This window comes from Amblyraja radiata, chromosome 28, assembly GCF_010909765.2.
Source record: "Amblyraja radiata isolate CabotCenter1 chromosome 28, sAmbRad1.1.pri, whole genome shotgun sequence".
Classification (NCBI taxonomy): domain Eukaryota; kingdom Metazoa; phylum Chordata; class Chondrichthyes; order Rajiformes; family Rajidae; genus Amblyraja; species Amblyraja radiata.
In genome coordinates, this window is record NC_045983.1 from 3,287,507 (window position 1) to 3,310,968 (window position 23,462).

At 48.0% G+C, this 23,462-nt stretch overlaps 1 protein-coding gene across 6 annotated transcripts in view; it reads right to left on the bottom strand.

Annotated features, from left to right (window-relative positions):
- The window catches only part of hnf1b (HNF1 homeobox B), a 135,312-nt gene that overhangs the window by 13,934 nt on the left and 97,916 nt on the right, over positions 1 to 23,462 (bottom strand). For all 6 annotated transcript variants that reach the window (XM_033045603.1, XM_033045602.1, XM_033045599.1 and 3 more), the window contains one exon: positions 14,846 to 14,964. In XM_033045603.1, coding sequence (XP_032901494.1) covers positions 14,846 to 14,964 — 119 coding nt within the window. The remainder of the gene's footprint in view (positions 1 to 14,845; positions 14,965 to 23,462) is intronic.

Below are 23,462 nucleotides of genomic sequence, written 5' to 3' on the forward strand. Positions count from 1 at the left end.
CCCGGAGGAAACCCACGTGGTCACAGGAAGTGTGCGGGGTCCGGATCGATCCTCAGTCCCCAACGCTGTGAGGCAGCAACTCTACCACTGCTTAATATTTAATATTTCAATCCTGGGATAAATATTCTCACTGCCTCTGCCGATCATAATTTTAAATGCTTCTATCAGGTCCCCCTTCAACCTCCAGCGTTTCAGAGATAACTTCCAAGTCTCTCCAACGCTTCCTTGTGGGCAACACCCTCTGATCCAGGCACCATTCTGTTAAAGTAGGAACTGCAGATGCTGGAAAATCGAAGGTAGACAAAAATGCTGGAGAAACTCAGCGGGTGCAGCAGCATCTATGGAGCGAAGGAAATAGGCAACGTTTCGGGACGAAACGTTGCCTATTTCCTTCGCTCCATAGATGCTGCTGCACCCGCTGAGTTTCTCCAGCATTTTTGTCTACCATTCCGTTAAACCTCGCCTGCACTCTTTCCAAAGCCCTCAAATCCTTCCCACATTGGGGCGACCAGAACAGCATGCAATGCTCCAAATGCAACTTAACCGGTCAGGATCCAACACAAGTCTCTGGAGCTGTGAGACAGCAGCTCTACCAGATGCACCACTGTGCCGCCCTTTTATGAAGAATTAATAATCTTTCATTTGAGTGATTCGGGCGGGATTACGTTTTTGGGTTAACGGTTTTAGGTTATTTTAAACTAAACTAAACTAAACTAAATAGCGTGAAACGTGAAGTCATTGCAAGGGCGATAGGTGGAACGGGTAATGGGGAGAAGGCAGGAGAATAGGCTTGGGAGGGAGAGGTAGATCAGCCACGATTGAAGGGCAGAGTAGACTTGATGGGCCGAATGGCCTAATTCTGCTCCTATCACGTTATCGTATGACCTTATGGGGAGGTGTAATGTGCGTATCCAGGTGGCGTATGGAGTTGTGCGGGGCTGGTCCCGACATTGCGCGGGACTCCCGCACTGTCTGAATTCTTCGCGCGCCAACGGCCTGTCGGCCCGCAGGCGCATTGAGGGCGTACACAGCGTCTCGACGGGCGTACGCAGCGTTTTGACGGCGTACGCCTAGCACGTGGCATAGCGCGATGACGTCACCGCCCGACGCCGTGCGACGTCCAAATTCAGTCGGCCCGCCTCTTGCCCAGCTGATTGGTGAGTATGATGTTGGGACCAGCCCCACACAACTCCATACCCCTCTTGGAAGTGGGACCGGCCCCGCGAGGATGTACGCCTCAAGCGACCACGTTTGGTCGCGCTAGATGCATGCAATCGCATGCTGGTGGGACAGGCTCTTGAGTCTGTGGAATTCTCTGCCTCAGAGGGAGGTGGAGGCAGGTTCTCTGGATGCTTTCAAGAGAGAGCTAGATGGGGCTCTTAAACATAGCAAAGTCAGGGGATATGGGGAGAAGGCAGGAACGGGGTACTGATTGGGGATGATCAGCCATGATCACATTGAATGGCGGTGCTGGCTCGAAGGGTCAAATGGCCTACTCCTGCACCTATTGTCTATTGTCTATTGTCTAACTCAGCAGGACCGGCAGCATCTCCGGAGAGAAGGAACGGGTAACTCAGCGGGTCATCTCTGGAGAAGTGGAATTGGTGACGTTTCGGGTCGAGACCCTTCTTCACCCTATCACTTACCAGGCTTTGCCCTACCCCCCACCACTCCTTTCCAGCTTTCTCCCCACCCCCTCCCCCACCAGGCCCGACCCGAAACATTATCTGTCCATTCGCTCCACACATGCTGCCTGACCCACTGGGTTCTTCCCGCACTTGCTGGAGATCTAACAACAAGTTAAACCACAGCCTTCAAGTCTTGGCTGCTGTTAGCACTTCACAGTGTCTGACACTCAGAAACATTTTACAATCAATAAGACGTATTTAAAAAATTAAAAATTGTTCAGAATGAAAACATTTAAATAACTAAAATCATTAAAGCAAACACAGCTTTAAACACAACGAGTTTCCCTTGTCCCACTGCCTTTCCTGTTCATGCCAGTGAATAAACTTGCTGTTCATGTGCCAAGTCTCAACTGGCATCAGATCAGTGACAGGTACCTCAGCAAACGTACCAGGAAATTCAGCAACTTAAAGCTTTGCCTCTCTACTCCATGGGGGTATCTAACATCGGAGGTTAGTTTAGTTTAGTTTAGAGACACAGCGCGGAAACAGGCCCTTCGGCCCACCGGGTCTGTGTCGGCCAGCGATCCCCACATATTAATACGGTCCGACACACACTTGGGACAATTTTTACATTTACCAAGTCAATTTACCTATATACCTGCACGTCTTTGGAGTGTGGGAGGAAACCGAAAATCCCGGAGAATACCCACGCAGGTCACGGGGAGAACGTACAAATTCCGTACAGACAGCGCCCGTAGTCGAGATCGAACCCGTGTCTCCGATGCTGCAAGCGCTGTAAGGCAGTAACTCTACCGCTGCCCCAGCGTATACATAGAGCGTATAGTATACATAGTATACAGCGTATACGGAGTATACATAGACCAGAACAACACAGGAACAGGCCCTTCGGCCCACAATGTCTGTGCCAAACATGAAGCCGTTAAATCAGTCACCTCTGCCTGCACATGATCCATATCCCTCCGGTGGTACACAAAATTGCTGGGGAAACTCAGCGGGTGCAGCAGCATCTATGGAGCGAAGGAAATAGGCGACGTTTCGGGCCGAAACGCTTCTTCAGACACTGCGATATCTCCTCAAGGTATGCCTACTTTGAAGAAGTTCCCCTCCTCTCTCCGGAGACAGTTTCATAGATGCTGCTGCACCCGCTGAGTTTCCCCAGCAATTTTGTGTACCTTCGATATTCCAGCATCTGCAGTTCCCTTTTGAACACATCCATATCCCTCCATTCCCTGCACATCCATGGGCCTATCCAAAAGTCTCTTAAACACCACTATCATATCTGCCCCCACCACCACCCCTAACAGCGAGTTCCAAGCACCCACCACTCTCTGTGTAAAACTAAACTTGTCCTGCATAATCTCCTTTAAATTTTGCCCCTCTCACCTTAAAGCAATGCCCTCTGGTATTTGTCCCTGGGATAAAAGTTCCGACTGTCTCCCCTATCTTCGCCTCTCATCATTTTATTTACTTCAGTTTCGTCTCCACTCAATTTCTGACGCCAGGGAAAACAATCCAAATGTTTCCCACCTCTTCTATTGTCTGAAGAAGGGTCCCGACCCGAAATGTCGCCCATTCCTTCTCTCCAGTGATGCTGCCTGTCCCGCTGAGTTACTCCAGCATTTAGTGCCTATCATCTCTTCCAGTTTAGTTTGGTTTAATTTTGTGTAGTATTATTGTCACGTGTACCGAGGTGAAGTGGAAGATTTTGTTAATTTAGTTGAAGAAAAGACTATACATGAATACAGTCACGTCATCCACAGTGCACGGATGATGAAGAACATGCACAACATTTATAAGTTCATAGGTTCTAGAAGCAGAATAATGCCATTCAGCCCGTCAAGTCTACTCAGCCATTCTATCATGGCTGAGCCATCTTTCCCTCTTTACTCCATTCTCCTACCTTCTCCCCATAACCCCTGATACCCGTACCAATCAAGAATCTGTCAATCTCCACCTTAAAAATATCCATTCACTTGGCCTCCACAGCCATTTGTGGCAATGGATTCCACAGATTCACCACCCTCTGGCTAAAGAAATTCCTCCTCATCTCCTTTCTAAAGGCACGTCCTTCTATTCTGAGGTTATGGTCTCTGGTCCTAAACTCTCCCACAAGTGGAAACGTCCCCTCCACGTTCACTCTATCCAGGACTTTCACTATTCGGTAAGTTTTTAGTGCAAGATATGGTATTGTAGCTAATGGCCTCTAGTCCAAGCATTCATTCTGGTTCAACCTCGTGCACTATCTCCAGTAATGGGGCTACCGGAACTGCACAGAATACTCTAAATGCAGCCTGACCCAAGTCCGACAGCTGATACCTGTTCTGCTGCTGAAGTCCACTAGTCACAGGACCTCCAGCAAGAATGACACTCTTCCACCACAATCCTCTGCCTTTTATGAGTAAGCCAGTCCTGAATCTAAACAACCAAGTCACTGGAGATCCCGTGCATCTTAGTCAGCCTAACAGAGACTTTTTCAAATCCCATGTAGACAATGGGACAATGCGCTCCCCTCATCGATCACCTTGGTCACCTCCTCTTTGGATCCTTACTGCCAAACCCGGGACCTTTGCTTCGCTGACTCCACTGACCCTTGCAGAGCGGTAGAGTTGCTGCCTTACAGCGCCAGAGACCCGGGTTCGATCCTGACTACGGGTGCTGTTTGTATTGAGTTTGTACGTTCTCCCCGTGACCGTGTGGGTTTTCTCCGGGTGCACCGGTTTCCTACCAAACTCCAAAGAGGTGCAGATTTGTAGGATAATCGGCTTTGGTAAAAATTGCAAATTGTCCCTAGTGTGCGTAGGATAGTGTTTGTGTACGAGGTGATCGCTGGTCGGTGCGGGCTCGGCGGGCCGAAGAGTCTGTTTACGCAATGTATATGAGTGCCATCCATTGGGCTACGCTTCCCAGCCAGTTCCAGCCCAATCATTTTGTAACTTGTAACATTGATCCGACTAAATTCTCATCAGTATGTTAAGAGTTAAGAATAAAACATTGTTATAATTATTTGCACTAGGTTTTCTTCTCAGAGAACACAGTTAATTTTACGATTCCAACTACTATTTGGTCATCTTTAGACTATAGAGATACAGTGCGGCAACAGGTCCTTCGGCCCAGCGATCACTCCGTCCACTAGCACTATCCTCAACACTAGGTACAATCTACAATATCTGGCATGTGGGAGGAAACTGGAGCACACAGAGAAAACCCACGCGGTCACCAGGAGAACGTACAAACTCCGTACAGACAGCACCCATAGTCAGTATCAAACCCTGGTCTCTGGTGCTGTGAGGCAGCAACTCTACCGCTGTGCCAGGCAACATCTCGGGAGGACCTGACAAAGGGTCCTGACCCAAGACCTGTCCATGTTCTCCAGAGATGATGCCTGATCCGTTGAGTTACTCCAACAATTGTGCTTTTCATTAGAGTCACACAGCATGGAAACAGGCCCTTCTGCCCAACCAGACCACGCTGACTAAGATGTCCCATCTACACTAGTCCCACCTGTCTGAGTTTGGCCCATATCTATTGAAACCCCTCCCATCCATGTACCTGTCTAAATTACTTTTAATGTTGATGCTTATGGTTTTAGATTAATGGGCAGCACGGTGGCGCAGTGGTAGAGTTGCTGCCTCACAGCACCAGAGACCTGGAGTCGATCCTGACTACGGGCGCTGTCTGTACGGTGTTTGTACGTTCTCCCTGTGACCTGCGTGGGTTTTCTCCGGGACCTCCGGTTTCCTCCCACACTCCAAAGACGCACAGGTTTGTAGGTTAAATTGGCTTGGTACAATTGTAAATTGTCCCTAGTGTGTGTAGGATATTGCCAATGTACGGGGATCGCTGGTCGGCACGGACTCGGTGGGCCGAAGGGCCTGCTTCTGCACTGTATCTCTCTAAACTAAACTAAACTAAACTAAAAGGTGGCAATTACGTTACGTGCAAGCGAATCGCAGAGCTTTTGCTATGACTCCCTGGTCATGGGATTGAAAGCGTCATGAAAGTAAGCATGCAGGTACAGCAGGCAGTGAAGAAAGCGAATGGCATGTTGGCCTTTATAACAAGAGGAATCGAATATAGGAGCAAATAGGTCCTTCTGCTGTTGTATCTGGTGAGAGCACACCTGGAGTATTGTGTACTGTTTTGGTCCCCTAATTTGAGGAAGGACATTCTTGCTATTGACGGAGTGCAGCGTAGGTTTACAAAGTTAATTCCCGGGATGGGGGGACTGTCTAATGCTGAGAGAATAGAAACATACAAACATAGAAAATAGGTGCAGGAGTAGGCCATTCAGCCCTTCGAGCCTGCACCGCCGTCCCGAAACGTTGCCTATTTCCTTCGCTCCATAGATGCTGCTGCACCCACTGAGTTTCTCCAGCATTTTTGTCTACCTTCGATTTTCCAGCATCTGCAGTTCCTTCTTTATTTATTATTTATTTCTTTATTTATATAGCACATTTTTAGTCAACTTGCATTGACCCCAAAGTGCTTCACATAATTACATCCACACACACAGGCAAAGGTGGGTGAAGTGTCTTGCCCAAGGACACACACAGGCAAAGGTGGGTGAAGTGTCTTGCCCAAGGACACAACGACAGTATGCACTCCAAGCGGGATTCGAACCAGCTACCTTCCGGTTGCCAGCCGAACACTTAGCCCATTGTGCCATCTGTCGTCCCTAAACGCAATGTATGGGCGACCAAGAGAGGGAGAGTGGATCTGCTGATGGGTTTAGACTGGAAAGGAAGGAGGAAACTTCAGTGTAGCATAGACACCAGCATGGAGCAGATGGGCCGAAAGGCCTGTTTTTGTTGTGCTGTATCGCCCACGTAATCCAATGCAAGGGGAGAAGTTATTATATGCCAAACGGCTGAAGAGGTGAAGAGTGCGCTAAGCAATTAGGCCACAGAGCTGCATGGCAGGTAGCGGGTTGGTTAATAGAAAAAGCAAATGAACACGAGATTGCAAAAGCTGTCATAAATTACAGCGCTGACATTCACCGACTGCACTCTGAGCAATACTTCAACAAACAAGGCAGCCCTGTGTTTTATGACAGTTGGGTGCGGCTCCATTAATGGTGGACGGAGATGTGACCCTTGCTAGCTGCTCCGTGTACAATCTCTTTCCACATGGCTTCACGTTTATTGCATCCTTACTGCTGGGTAAAACCATGCAGCTGATGCATGTATTAATACATTGCTTCTCATGAGCAGTAAAGCCTTATTGAAGGGACGTGATCAAGCTGATTTTATGACAATAGACAATAGACAATTGGTGTAGGAGTAGAGGCCATTTGGCCCCTCGAGCCAGCACAGCCATTCAATGTGATCATGGCTGATCATCCCCAATCAGTACCCCGTTCCTGCCTTCTCCCCATATCCCCTGACTCCGCTATTTTTAAGAGCCCTATCTAGTTCTCTCTTGAAAGCATCCAGAGAACCTGCCTCCACCGCCCTCTGAGGCAGAGAATTCCACAGACTCACAACTCTCTGTGAGAAAAAGTGTTTCCTCGTCTCTGTTCTAAATGGCTTACTCCTTATTCTTAAACTGTGGCACCTGGTTCTGGACTCCCCCAACATCGGGAACATGTTTCCTGTCTCTAGCGTGTCCAAGCCCTTAACAATCTTATACGTTTCAATGAGATTCCCTCTCATCCTTTTAAACGCCAGAGTGTACAAGCCCAGCCGCTCCATTTACACTAAACTCTTTCACACTCATTTACACTTCACACTTTCCAATTCAAAAGTAACGTGACTGACACTACAATACTCAGATCAGACTAGTTCCTTATTGCAGCATACACAATGTTCAAAAGCACCCTATACCAATGCAATATTTTTGAAGTGTAGTTTTGTAGTAAGGTACTTTTTTGTTTTTACAATCATTGTGATGGTCTTTAGGAAGCAAAGCGGCACAGTGCTGGAGTAACTCAGCGGGTCGGGCACATTATACATTGATGGCGTCACAGTAGAGATAGTTAAAAGCTTCAAGTTCTTAGGAGTAAAAACGACCAGTAACTTGTCCTGGAACAGCCATATCGAAGCAATAGCCAAGAAAGCACAGCAAGGCTTAGGAAGCTTGGCATGTCCCCAATAACTGTCATCAACCTCTACAGATGCACCACAGGAAACATTTTATTGGGAATGCATCACAGCAAGGTTTTGGAGTCTGCAAGAAATTGCGGAGTTGTGGACGTTGCCCAGACCATCACACAAACCAACCTCCCTTCCATTGACTCCATCTACACTTCACGCTGCCTCGGCAAGGCCATCAGCATAATCAAGGACCAGTCTCAACCCGGTCACTCCCTCTTCCCCCCTCTTCCCCCCTCTCTCATCAGGCAAAAGGTACAGAAGTGCGAAAACGCACACAGGTACCTCTAGATTCAGGGACAGTTTCTTCCCAGCTGTTTTATCAACTGAACCATCCTATCACCAACAAGAGACCAGTCCTGACCTCCCATCTACCTCATTGGAGATCTTCGGACTATCCTTCATCAGATTTTACTGAAATGTTATTTCCTTTGCCCTGTATCTGTACTCAGTGGACGGCTTGATTGTAATCATGTGTAGTCTTTTCGCTGACTGGATAGCATGCAACAAAAAAGCTTTTCACTGTACCTCGGTACACCAGACAATAGTAAGAAACTAAATTAAACTATATTTGTGTCTAATTTTGCAGCAGGAATGTTATTGAACCAAATGCAAAAGAAGACTTCCACTGTTCTTGGGTATACGTGACTATAAAATACTATGACATCATTGAACGAGGGAACACAATAGCCAATTCTCACACAGCAAATACTGCGAAAAGCAAAGATAGAAATAAAATGCTGGAGTGACTCAGCGGGTCAGGCAGCATCTCTGGAGAGATTGAATGGGTGACGTTTCGGGTCGAGACCCATCTTCAGACAAAAATCAAGACGGGAGTGCATTTGTAGAAATAAAGAACTGCAGATACCGGTTTATCCAAAAGGACACAAAGTACTGGAGTAACTCAGCGGGTCAGAAGGCGTCTCTGGGGAACAAATCGTCACCTATCCATGTTCTCCAGAGACGCTGCCTGGCTCGCTGAGTTACTCCAGTACTTTGTGTTCTTTACAGGAATGCATCTTTTGTGGTTGGTTGGGTGGGGCTATAAGCTGGCTGGAACACTGGGAGAAACTCTATGCTTTGTTTCAAAATAGTGTCGCCCCATTACTGGAAGGGTGTGGAGGCATTAGAAAGGATGCAGAGGTTTACCAGAATAAAGTCTGGGTTAGAGGTAACAAACACATCAGGAAGGCTGGCTCCATCCTGGGGGTGGAGTTGGATTCATGGGGGGTGGTCTAAGGGGGGGAGGGGAGGATGCTCCTCAAACTGCGGAGCATCCTGGACAATACTGCTCACCCCCTCCATGATACACTGGTCAACCTGAGGAGCCCCTTCAGCAACAGACTGGTTCCACCAAGATGCAGCACAGAACGCCACAGGAGATCCTTCTGTCCGAAGATAGTTATAGTTATGGATCTTATAGAAACTTACAAAATTCTTAAGGGGTTGGACAGGCTAGATGCAGGAAGATTGCTCCCGATGTTGGGGAAGTCCAGAACAAGGGGTCACAGCTTAAGGATAAGGGGGAAATCCTTTAAAACCGAGATGAGAAGAACTTTTTTCACACAGAGAGTGGTGAATCTCTGGAACTCTCTGCCACAGAGGGTAGTCGAGGCCAGTTCATTGGCTATATTTAAGAGGGAGTTAGATGTGGCCCTTGTGGCTAAGGGGGTCAGAGGGTATGGAGAGAAGGCAGGTACGGGATACTGAGTTGGATGATCAGCCATGATCATATTGAATGGCGGTGCAGGCTCGAAGGGCCGAATGGCCTACTCCTGCACCTAATTTCTATGTTTCTATAGACGCAAAAAGCTGGAGTAACTCAGCGGGACAGGCAGCATCTCTGGAGAGATGGAATGGGTGATGTTTTGGGTTGAGACCCTTCTTCAGACCTTCTTCAATGTGACTATCAAACTGTACAACTCCTCCCTCTTCTGTCGTGGGGTACACCGACACCCCCCCCCCCCCCCCCCCCCCCCACAATCTTTGCACATCCCCAATCCTTTCCGCTCGTCACTTCAATGTCATGTTTCATGTATCTTGTGCTTTATGACTGATGGCAGGTCAATTTCCCTCCTGGGATAAATAAAGTTATATTGTATCGTATCGTAGGTACAGGAGAGAGATTGGACAGACTTGGATTGTTTGCTCTGGAACACCGGAGATTGAGGGGAGACCTGATAGACGTCGGCACGGTGGCGCAGGGGTAGAGTTGCTGCCTTACAGCGCTTGCAGTGCCGGAGACACGGGTTCGATCCCGACTACGGGTGCATTTCTGTACAGAGCTTGCACTTTCTCCCCCTTAACACGTGGGTTTTTCTCCGAGATCTTCGGTTTTCCCCCACACTCCAAAGACGTACAGTTATGTAGGTAAATTGGCTTGGTGAATGTAAAAACTGTCCCTTGTGTGTGTCGGATAGTGTTAATGTGCGGGGATCGCTGGTCGGCGCGGACTCAGTAGGCCGAAGGGCCTGTTTCCGCGCTGTGTCTCTAAACTAAAACTAATAGTGTGTAAAATAATGAGAGGCATAGATAGGGTAGAACTGAGAGGTAGAGGTAGGTAGAACTTACTAGGGAGATACAAATACTAGAGAGATTAGTTGTAAGTTAAGAGAGGCAAAGTGTAAACATTTTTTATACAGAGAGAGTAGGGTGCCTGGAATGTGCTGCCAGGTGTGTTGGTGGAGGTGGAGGTGGATGCGATGGTGGCGTTTATGCAGCGTTTGGATAAGCATCTAACGATGCAGAGAATATCTATATTCCTGCATAACCATATGTCTATCCATTTTTACAAATATTGAGTTATTCTTAAGATAGGCACAAAAAATTGGAGTAACTCAGTGGATCAGACAGCATCTCTGGAGAAAATGATTAGGTGACGTTTCGGGTCGAGACCCTTCTCCAGACTCCAGCTTTTGTTGCTCTAGCTTTTAGTATCTATCTTCGGTTTAAAGCAGCATCTGCAGTTCCATCTTACATAGATTTATGGGGTGGAAGATTGCAACCTTCACGTGGTCCGCCCTGTTTCGACGAATGCAATCAACCCGGCGTGCACAATCAAATAGAACAGGTTGTCCTACACCTTTAGGCTGCGCACGCCATACGCAAGAAGATTAAGACATAGATTTATGCTTTATGTGCCGGCAGATAAGAGTTTGCTTTGGCACCATGGACAACACAGGCATTGTGGGCTGAAGGGCCTGTTCTTGTGTGGCACTGTTCTATATAACTTTTACAACTTCAGAACACCCAAAAGCACTCAATACCGATGAAATACTTTTGAAGTGTAGTTCTGTTACAAACTTGGGGGCACAATATGCAATTTGCACACAGCAAGTACTACAAACTACAAGGAGATGGGTACAAAAAGCTAGAGTAACTCAGCGGGACAGACAGCATCTCTGGAGAAAAGGAATAGGAGATGTTTCGGTTCAAGACCCTTCTTCAGACTTCTTCAGGCTTCCCCACAGGCCGTTCCTGTGTTGTACTGCTCTATGTTCCATGTTCCAGAAGAGACCAGTGCAAAGGGAAGCATTGATTACAAGAATCAGAAGATCCTTGATCTTATTTCTCTATCTTCCATGTGTAAGACATCTAACAAAGGAAAATATCCAAGGCACACTCAGTGACACCCTTGAAGATAGACGCAGAGTGCTGGAGTAACACAGTGGGTCAGGCAGCACCTCTGGAGAAAAAGGATGGCTTACGTTTCGGATCGAGACCTTTCTGAATCTGATGACGAGTTCCGACACGAAACATCACTCACCCTTTTTCTCCAGAGACACTGCCTGATATGCTGAGTTACTCCAGCACTATGTGTCTATCTTCGGTATAAACCAGCATCTGCAGTTCCTTCCGACACATTAATTTGCGGGAACTCTTCCTCATTTTCAAACTTTTTGAAATTTGACATCAACTTTCATTTGTTTGGTCCCTCTAACATAGTAGAACATCTTCAGTTCAACTTGACATGAAGCCACACAAGAATGGGGACAATGTTCCGACAATTCCTCTACAGATACACGGTGGAAAGTATTTTATCAGGATGCATCACAGCATGGAATGGGAACAGCTCCATCCAAGACCGCAAGAAATTACATAGAATTGTGGAGGCAGCCCAGACCATCACACAAACCAACCTCCCTTCCATTGGCTCCATTTACACCTCACGCTGCCTCGGCAAGGCCACCAGCATAATCAAGGACGAGTCGCACCCCGACCACTCACTCTTATCCCCTCTCCCGTCAGGCGAAAGGTATGGCAGTGTGAAACGCACACCTCTAGATTCAAGGACAGTTTCTTCCCAGCTGTTATCAGGCAATTGAACCATCCTACCTACAACCAGAGAGCAGTCCTGAACTACTATCTACCTCTTTCAAGACCCTTGGACTATCCTTGATCAGACTTTACTGGTTTACCTCGCTGAACACAGTGAATGGTGGTACTGGCTCAAAGGGCCGAATGGCCTACTCCTGCACCTATTGTCTATTGTCTATTGAAACGTTATTCCCGTTATTCCCTTTAACATGTATCTGTACACTGTGGACGGCTTAATTGTAATCATGTATAATTTTTGCTGAAGGGCCCCGGGTCCTGGCAACATCATCGTAAATCTTCTGTGTACCCCATTCTAGATCGTCAACTTTGTGTTGTTCTCAGTCAATCTATATCACAAGTTCACAAGTTATAGAAGTTGAATTAGGCCATTTGGCCCATTCAATCATGGCTGTTCTCTGCCTCTGAATCCCATTTTCCTGCCTTATCCCCATAACCCTTGTCACCCATTCTAACCAAGAATTTGTCTATCTCTGCCTTAAAAATATCCACTGACTTGGCCTCCACTGCCGTCTGTGGCAATGAGTTCCACAGATTAACTACACTCTGACTAAAGAAGTTCCTCCTCATCTCCTTTCTAAAAGAGCGCCCTTTAATTCTGAGGGTACGACCTCTGGTCCTAGACTCTCCCACCAGTGGAAACATCCTCTCCACATCCACTCTATCTATGCCTTTCATTATTCTGTAATGAGGTCCCCCCTCAACCTTCTTACTCCAGCGAGTAGAGGCCCAGTGCTGTCAAACGCTCATCATATGCTAACCTACTCATTCCTGGAATCATTCTTGTAAACCTCCTCTGGACCCTCTCCAGAGCCAGTACATCCTTCCCCACATCTGGGGCCCAAATTTGCTCACAATCTTTAAATCTGATCTGGCAACGCTGAGGGATACAGCTCATCCAGGGCCAATCTGAAAAAGGGAATTAGGAATGCTAAACTCAATCACAAACGGCGGATTGAGGAGCATTTCCAAAACAACTCCGACCCCAGGCGCATGTGGCAAGGAATCAAATCCATTGCCGATTACCAGAAAGTTAACACCCCTCCCCCAGACAACGCCACCCTTCCTGACGAGCTAAATCATTTCTATGCTCGCTTTGACCGGGACAACAAAACTCCAGCCATCAAAGTTGCTCCACCCCCGAATGAACAACCCCTCAGTCTCTCCACCTCTGCTGTACAAGATGCACTGAGCAAGGTGAATGAGCACAAAGCTGCCGGCCCCAATGGCATCCTCGGGCGGGTGCTCAGGGCATGTGCTGGACAACTATCCCTGGTCTTCACTGACATTTTCAATCTCTCACTGGCCCAGGGTGTTGTCCCCACTTGCCTCAAGACATCAACCATCGTGCAAGTGCCCAAACAGTCAGCTACAGGGAGTCTCAACGATTTCCGCCCAGTGGCACTCACCCCTGTCATTGCAAAGTGCTTTGAGCGGCTGATCTTGGCTCACCTCAAAGCCAGCCTCCCCCCCATACTGGACCCCCATCAGTTTGCCTACCGGACCAACAGGTCTACAGAGGACGCCATATCGGCGGCCCTACACTCTGCCCTGACCCACCTGGACAGCAATAACACCTACATCAGGATGCTGTTCATTGATTTCAGCTCTGCCTTTAACACTGTCATCCCCGCCAGCTTGATCACCAAACTCAGCGGACTTGGCATCTCCACCTCCCTCTGCAACTGGACACTGGATTTCCTCACCAACAGACCACAGTCTGTTAGGGTCAACAACCTCACCTCCTCCACTATAACACTGAACACCGGCATGCCACAGGGCTGTGTGCTCAGCCCTCTCCTCTACTCCCTCTTCACCCATGACTGCATCCCTAAGAATGGCTCCAATGCCATCATTAAATTTGCTGACGACACCATGGTGGTCTGACTGATCAGTGACAACGACGAGTCAGCCTACAGAGAGGAGGTCCAGCACCTGACAACCTGGTGTACCAACAATAACCTCGTCCTCAACTCCAAGAAGACGAAGGAAATTATTGTTGACTTCAGGAAGACCAGAGGGGGCAGACATACCCCCATCCACATAAACGGGACTGAGGTGGAGCGCGTCTCCAACTACAAATTCCTCGGGGTACATATCTCGGAGGATTTGTCCTGGTCCCTCAACACCTCCAAGCTGATCAAAAAGGCACAGCAGCGCCTTTACTTCCTGAGGAGGCTCAAGAAAGCCCACCTGTCCCCCCAGATCCTGACCAACTTCTACCGCTGTACCATCGAGAGCATCCTGACCACCTGCTTCACAGTATGGTACAGCAGCTGCACCGTAGCGGACAGGAAGGCACTACAACGGGTGGTGAAAACCGCTCAGCACATCATCGGTGCCCCGCTCCCTGCCATGGATGCCCTCCACCGAAAACGGTGTCTGAGACGGGCCGGGAAGATCATTAAAGACCCCTCCCACCCCAACCATGGACTGTTTGCCCTCCTCCCATCATGGAGACGGTACAGGAGCCTCAGGTCTCGTACTAGTAGGATGAGGAACAGCTTTTACAACAACACTATCACATTGCTGAACTCGGAGTCCCGCCGATAGATTTCTCCAGTCTCTCTCCGTCCACATTGTTTGCTTATTCTGTATTTTTATTTCTATATTGCAATACTACTACGGACTAACGCTAAACTGCATTTCGTTGTACCCATACTTGTATCTGTGCAATGACATTAAAGTTGAATTGAATTGAATTGAATTGAATTGAAATGCCAGGGGTGTGTATCCGTGGGGAAGGTGTTGTACCCGCGCACACTTTGTTACCTGTTTGCTGGAGGACATGCTCGCTAGCGCACTGATACTTCCTGTGTCCGCCACCACCATTGCCGATGGGAACCGTGCGGTGTGGGAATACTGAGGAGGGTCGGGCTTGTGTGCGTACACTGGAAGGAAAGCAAAAACAAAATATAAGTGACGCGGGAGCACTGTTTGACGGACCTTAATCTTCAAACCTTTGCAACGTTCACCAGTCAATGAAGAACTCATTAAGAACTCAAACGCCCTTGCACAGTAAACGCAATAGCAAACTGTATCACCGTACTTATTCAAGCAATGAAACAGAGTCATGGAGTCATACGGCATGGAAACAGGCCCTTCGGCCCAACTTGCTCATGCTGGCCAAGATGCTCCATCGACTCTAGTCCCATCTGCCCATGTTTGGCCCATGTCTGAAGAAGGGTCTTGACCCGAAACGTCTCCAGAGATGCTGCCTGACCCGCTGAGTTACTCCAGCTTTTTGTATTTATCTTCCCTCTAAACCTTTCCTATCCATGTACCTGTCCAAATGCCTTCTAAACATTGTTGTAGTCTGCCTCAGCTACCCTCTCTGGCAGCTCGTTGCAAGAGCGCCCTTTAATTCTGAGGCTATGACCTGTGGTCCTAGACTCTCCCACCAGTGGAAACCTAGAACACAGTGGTCTATCCAACCTCTCCCTGTGGCTGGAACCCTCTAATCCAGGCAGCATTCTGGAAAACCCTCTGTATACCCTCTCCAGAGCTTCCACATCTTTCCTGTAATGGGGCACCCAGAACTGCATGCAAAATTCCAAATGTGGCCTGACCAAAGTCCCATCGACCTGCATCGTGACGTCTCAACTCTGATATTCAATGCCCCCAGCAATGAAGGCAAGGAAACCATGAAACTTGTGCTGCCACCTTCAGTGAGCTATGAACTTGGGGTCCAAGTTCCCTCTGCACATCAATGCCATTAACTGCATTCTCTCCCTTACATTAGACTTCCCAAAGTGCAACACCTCACACTTGCTCGGGTTAAACCCCATCTGCCACTTCTCCACCCGTTTCTGCAGCTGATCTATATCCCACCTTATCTTCTGGCAGCCTTCCTCACCGCCTGCAACAATTTTGGTGTCGTCAGCAAACTTACTCACCAACCCATCTACGTTTACATCTGGGTCATTTATATACATCACAAACAGCTGGTCCCAGCACAGATCCCTGTGGAACTCCACTGGACACAGGCCTCCAGCCAGAATATCCTCCTCCCACCACAGCCCTCTGCCTTGTATGAAGAAGCCATTTCCAGATCCATACGATCAAGTCACTGTGAATCCCGTACATCTTAATCTTCTGGATCAGCCTACCATGATGGACCTTATCAAACGGCTTGTCAAATCCATGTGGACCACATCTACCACCCTACCTTCATCTATCTCCTTCGTCAGCTGAGTGGCGGTCACAGTGGTGCAGCGGTAGAGTTGCTGCATTACAGCGAATGCAGCGCCGGAGACCCGGGTTCGATCCCCACTACGGGTGCTGCCTGTACGGAGTTTGTACGTTCTCCCCGTGACCTGCGTGGGGTTTTCTCCGAGATCTTCGGTTTCCTCCCACACTCCAAAGACGTACAGGTTTGTAGGTTAATTGGCTTGGTCAATGTAAAAATTGTCCCTCGTGGGTGTGGGATAGCGTTAATGTGCGGGGATCGCTGGTTAGCGCGGAATCGGTGGAGAGGTAGGAAGTTTCGGGTCGAGACCCTTCTTCAGACCCGAAATGTCACCCATTCTTTCTCTCCAGAGATGCTGCCTGTCCCGCTGAGTTACTCCAGCTTTTTGTGTCTATCTTCAGTTCTTTTGGCACATTTGACGCCCTTCTCCCCAACAGTTTGGAGAAGCACTGTGGTTCTGAACTAGTTACATTTCTAATCTCAAAGATAAACAGCCCCACCGGCTAAACAATCTAGATGCAACTACAATATTTTTTAGATACAGGCATGGAAACAGGCCTTTCGGCCCACGGAGTCCTTCCCGACCGTCGATCAGCTGTTCACACTCGTTCTAAGTTATATCACTTTCTCATCCACTCTCTACACACCAGGAGTAATTTACGGCAGCAGCCAATTAACCTGCAAACCGCACACGCCTTTGGGATGTGGGAGGAAACCAGAGCGCCCAGAGGAAACCCACGCGGTCACAGGGAGAACGTGCAAACTCCGCACAGGCAGCGCCCGAGATCAGGATCGATCCATGGGACCCTGATGCTGTGAGGCAGCAGCTCCACTGTTTAATATTTAATATTTCCATCCTAGGACGGAAGGTTCTGACTGTCTCTACCTTTCATCATTTTAAATGCTTCTATCAGGTCTCCCCTCAATCTCCGGCGTTCCAGAGAAAACGATCCAACTCTGTCCAACCTCTCCCTGTGGTTTATACCCTCTAATCCAGGCATCATCCTAGTAAACCTCCTCTGCACCCCCTCCAAAGCCCCCACACCCTTCCTGTAGTGGGGCGACCAGACTTGCCCGCAATACTCTAAATACGGCCTAACCCAGTCCTATCAAGTTGCCCAATGACTTTCTGACTCTTTAACACAAATGCCCTGACCAATAAAGGCAAGCGTACCATATGACTTCTTCTCGACTTAGTGATTTATTGTTGGCAATTATGTGGGACAGATATTGTTTTTTTAAATATAATTTATTGAGTTTTCTTTTGTTTATTGTGCTATCTGTGGCCACTGAGTTTACAGGCCTGCTATTCTGCTGCTAGTAAGAATTTCATTGTTCCGTTTTGGGTACGTATAACACTTAAACACTCCTGACTCCCTCGACTCTCGACCGATCACCCCCCTCAAACTATCATAACAAGAATGAAGAATGTAGATGGGTGTGTGTCTGACACAAGAATTTAAAACAAAACAGAAACTAGCCCCTCAGTATTTTAAGAACATGACTTTTGAACAAAGCCATGTTATTATAGAGTCATAGAGTGATACAGTGTGGAAACAGGCCTTTTGGCCCAACTAGCCGACACCGGCCAACATGTCGCAATGGCAGATGGCACAATGGGCTAAGTGTTCGGCTGGCAACCGGAAGGTAGCTGGTTCGAATCCCGCTTGGAGTGCATACTGTCGTAGTGTCCTTGGGCAAGACACTTCACCCACCTTTGCCTGTGTGTGAATGTGTGTGAATGTGTGTGAGTGATTGGTGGTGGTCGGAGGGGCCGTAGGCGCAGATTGGCAGCCACGCTTCCGTCAGTCTGCCCCAGGGCAGCTGTGGCTACAGAAGTAGCTTACCACCACCGAGTGTGACTGAGGAGTGAATGAATAATGCGATGTAAAGCGCCTTGAGTATTAGAAAGGCGCTATATAAATCCCATCCATTATTATTATTATTATTATACAAGTCCCACCTACTGGTGTATGGCCCATATCCCTCTAAACCTTTCCTATCCATGTACCTGTCTAAATGTTTCTTAAATGTTGCGATAGTCCCTGCCTCAACTACCTCCTCCGGCAGCTTGTTCCATACACCCACCGCCTTTTGTGTGAAAATGTTACCCCTCAGATTCCTATTAAAATCTTTCCCCCTTCATCTTAAACCTACGGCCTATGGTTCTCGATTACCCTAATCTGGGCAAGAGACCATCCGATCTATTCCTCTCATGATTTTGTACACCTCTATGAGATCATCCCCCATCCTCCTGCGTTACAGGGAATAGAGTCCCAGCCTACTCAACCTCTCCCTATAGCTCAGGCCCAAGTCCTGGCAACATCCTCGGAAATCTTCACTGTACCCTTTCCAGCTTGACAACATCCTTCCTATAATGTGGTGCCTGGAACTGAACACAATACTCTAAATGTGACCTCACCAACGTCTTATACATAACTGCAACACGACCTATACGCAATACTCTGACTGATGAAGGCCTATGTGCCAAAAGCCTTTTTAACTACCCCATCTTCCTACAAGGAACTATGTACCTAATGCTATTACTATATTGGGTTAGATGCACACATACATTGGCAGACTGAGGGTTAATAAGATCATAAGTGATAGGATCAGAATTAGCCCATTCGGCCCATCAAGTCTACTCCACAATTCAATCATGGATCTATCTCTCCCTCCTAATCCCATTCTCCTGCCTTCTCCCCATAACCTCTGACACCCGCACTAATCAGGAATCTATCTATCTCTGCCTTAAATATATCCACTGACTTTGCCTCCACAGCCTTCTGTGGCAAAGAATTCCACAGATTCACCACCCTCTGACTAATAGTTACTCAGAACAACATTGTTACGGTCATAAAATGTATTTTATTTTTAAACTTGCGCCATTGAACCCAATTGAACCCATTGAACTGCAGTAAAATAAATATCCCCCACGACTCTCAGCCAGCTTAGGGTGGTCTGCACCTTTGTGATTTAGTTTAGTTTAATTTAGGGATCCAGCCTGCAAACAGGCCCTTCGGCCCACCAAGGCCGTGCCAACCAACGATTACCTGTACACTAGTTCTGTTATCCCAGTTTCATATCCTGCACACGAGGGATGATCACAGCTTGCAGTTCAGTTTATTGTTGCGTGTACTGAGGTACAGTGAAAAGCCTTTGTTGCGTGCTAACCAGTCAGCAGAAAGGCAACACATGATTAGATTCTAGCTGTTTACAGTGTCTACTGTAGATACAGAAGCCAATTAGCCTGTAAACCGGCACATCTGGGCAGTGTGGGAGGAAACCGGAGCACCCGGAGAAAACCCGCGTTCACAGGGAGAACGTGCAAACTCCGTACAGACAGCACCCGTAGTCAGGGTCGAACCAGGGTCCTACGGCGCTGTAAGGCAGCAACTCTACCGCTGCACGACTGTGCCGCTCAGCAGCTTGACTAGTCAACTTAGCTTAACTACTTTAGTTTGACTAGTTTTATTAGTTAGTGCGTGAGCAATCTGTAACATTATCTGGATGGTCTTGGTACCAAAGGATCTTTGACCACTTTGACCACCTTGACCATCTACCAAAGCAGCAACTGGCCATAAGGTCATAAGTGATAGGAGCAGAATTAGGCCATTCAGCCCATCAAGTCTACGCCATTCATTCATGGCTGATCTATCTCTCCCTCCTAACCCCATTCTCCTGCCTTCTCCCCATAACCTCTGACACCCGTACTAATTAAGAATCTATCTATCTCTGCCTTAAAAAATATCCATTGACTTGGCCTCCACAGCCTTCTATGGCAATGAATTCCACAGATTCACCACCCTCTGACTAAAGGAATTCCTCCTCATCTCCTTCCTAAAGGAACGTCCTTTAATTCTGAGGCCTAACTAGTGGAAACATCCTCTCCACATCCACTCTATCCAGGCCTTTTAACTTCTGGAAAAACACTGTTTTTGTATAATAAGATAGTGTACCAATACTGAAGTAATAATCACAGGCTGAATAACGACACCCACAATCTTCTTACTGCTTTTCTTCGTCCCAGTTCTAAAGGAATATTTCAAACCTGAGATATTATCACCATTTCCCTTCCCACAGATGCAGCCTGACCTGTTGAGTTTTTCCAGCATGTTCTGCTTTTATTTTTAACTTGAGCTATTAATCTGAGGCAAGAATCTCATATCCTACCACGGCAGATGGGTGATTTAAATTCCCGTTAATTAAACGGGGCAACAGGTATAAAGTTTAGGAAAGAACTGCAGATGCTGGTTTAAGTCGAAAATAGACACTAAATGTTGGAGTAACTCAACGAGACAGGCAGAGAAGGAATAGGTAACGTTTTGGGTCGGGTCTGAAGAATGGTGTCGGCCCGAAACGTCGCCCATTCCTCTCTAGAGATGCTGCCTGTCCGGCTGAGTTACTCCAGCATTTTGTGTCAATCTAAGTATAAAGTTTAGTTTAGTATAGAGAAGCAGCATGGAGACAGGCCCTTTGGCTGTCCCTTACCCTTAGATTAATGAAGGGCCTCGACCCAAAACGTCACCTATTCTTTTTCTCCAGAGATGCTGCCTGACTCCACTACGCTGAGTTACTCCAGCATGTTGTGTCTGTATTTGTCCCGCTAAGTCCACACCGACCCGTTCACATTAGTTCCATCTACTTCCTACACACTAGGGGCAATTTACAGAAGCCAATTGACCTACAAACCTGTACATCTTTGGCGTGTGGGAGGAAACCGGAGCACCCGGAGGAAACCCATGTGGTCACAGGGAGAACGTACAAACTCCGTACAGACAGCAGCCGTAGTCAGGATTGAATGCGGGTCTCTAGCGCTCTAAGACAGCAGTTCTACCGCTGCACCACTATTATCTGATCTGGTTCGATAGCATGCAAAACAAAGTTTTCCACTGTACCTCGGTACACATGACAATAATAAACTTAAACCTACCAGCCAGCCGCATGTTTGCCTCAAACGGCCATTATCACACACACTCTACCACACTCCTCGCCCGCTCACCCCTCCCCTCGCCCCCCCCACCCTCCCACCAAGATCTGAAGACCATCACCAGGACAATTCTTCCCAGGACCGGTCTGGGACATTGTGCACATCCGACACGCAATAATACGGGTGAGGAAGCCCATCCGTCTGGAGAAGGGTCTCGACCCGAAACATCACCCATTCCTTCCCTCCAGAGATGTTGCCTGTCCCGCTGAATTACTCCAGCTTTTTGTGTCTATCTTTGAGCAAACCCAGACGCTGAACCTTATAAAGGGAAATAAAAGACCCTGCATGCAAGGGAAATTACAATCAATGATGAATGAAAAACTATCTGTGTGGTTTCAGTGAGCAACTAGGCTAAGGACACAAAGTGCTGGAGTAACTCAGTGGGTCAGGCAGCATCTCTGGAGAACATGGATAGGTGACATTAAAGTTTCGGGACCCTTCTTCAGAGGGGGGGAGAAAGCTGGAAGAGAGGTGGGGGTGGGACAAAGCCTGGCGAGTGATGGGTGGATACAGGTGAGAGGGGGAGGGGGGTTTAATTGTTGAATGATTGGACAACGGCAAGGGACGGAAAGACAAAAAGCGTGAGATAAGGAGAGAAGGGGTGTGATTTGTGAAGCTAGAGGAAGGATTATAGATGGAAGGGGACAAGAGGGAGGCCCCTATCTCTCTTACATTGTTCTCCCCTCCACCACAATCAGTCTGAAGAAGGGTCCCAACCTGAAACGTCACTTATTCATGTCCTCCAGAGGTAGACACAAAAAGCTGGAGTAACTCAGCAGGGTTCAGGCAGCATCTCCGGAGAAAAGGAATAGCTATATTTAAGAGGGAGTTAGATGTGGCCCTTGTGGCTAAAGGGATCAGGGGGTATGGAGAGAAGGCAGGGATGGGATACTGAGTTGGATGATCTGCCATGATCACATCGAATGGCGGTGCAGGCTCGAAGGGCCGAATGGCCTACTCCTGCACCTATTTTCTATGTTTCTATGTTTCTATGTGACGTTTTAGGTCGAGACTCTTCTTCAGCCTGAGAGTCAGGGGAGAGGGAAACGAGAAATATGAAAAGGTTCATAGAACAAATGAATGAAAGGTATGAAAAAGGACAAATCAAAGCCACACAAGGATGATCAAGGAAAGGTGGAGCCCACAATGGTCCATTGTTGGCTGTGGGGAAGGTGATAACGAGTTATACAAACAGTGAAACTCAGCAGGACGACAGTGAAACAAGTACGATGACTTAGATGGAGGTGGGGTGGAGAGAGAGAGGATGCAAGGCTTACTTGAAGTTAGAGAAATCAAATTTCATGCCACTGGGTTGTAAGCTGCCCAAGCAAAATATGAGGTATTGTTCCTCCAATTTGGCCTCAGTGTTTTAGTTTAGTTTAGAGATGAAGCATGGAAACAGGCCCTTCGGCCCACCGGGTCTGCACCGACCAGTGATCCCTGCACATTAACACTATCCTACACACACCAGGGATCATTTTTACATTTACCAAACCATTTAACCTACAAACCTGTTCGTCTTTGGAGTGTGGGAGGAAACCGAAGATCTCGGAGAAAACCCACGCAGGTCACGGGGAGAACGTACAAACTCCGTACAGACAGCACCCGTAGTCGGGGCCGAACCCGGGTCTCCGGCGCTGCATTCGCTGTAAGGCAGCAACTCTACGCTGCGCCACCGTGCCAGTGGAGGAGGCCCGGGACAGAAAGGTCAGTGTGGGAATGGGAAGGAGAGGTAAAATGTTTGGTAACCGGGAGATCGCGTGGGCCCAGGCGGACTGAGCGGAGGTGTTCAGCGAAACGATCGCCGAGCCTGCGCTTGGTCTCGCCGATATACAGGAGTCCACACCTGGAACAGCGGATACAGTAGATGAGGTTGGAGGAGGTGCAAGCGAACCTCTGCCTCACCTGGTAGACTGGGCTGCCTGACCCGCTGAGTTACTCCAGCAACGCCTCTCGTGGGCAAAATGCTGGAGTAACTCAGCGGGTGAGGCAGCATCTATGGAGAGAAGGAATTGCCGACGTTTCGGGTCGAGACCCTTCTTGTGTGCAGTGGACATGCTGGTTTCATTACGGGCTAGGGTCAAAGACCCACTTTGTAGGGCTTATGGGGGAACATAAATCTCTAGGACCAGAGGCCATAGCCTCAGAATTAAAGGACGTTCCTTTAGAAAGGAGATGAAGAGGAATGTCTTTCGTCAGAGGGTGGTGTA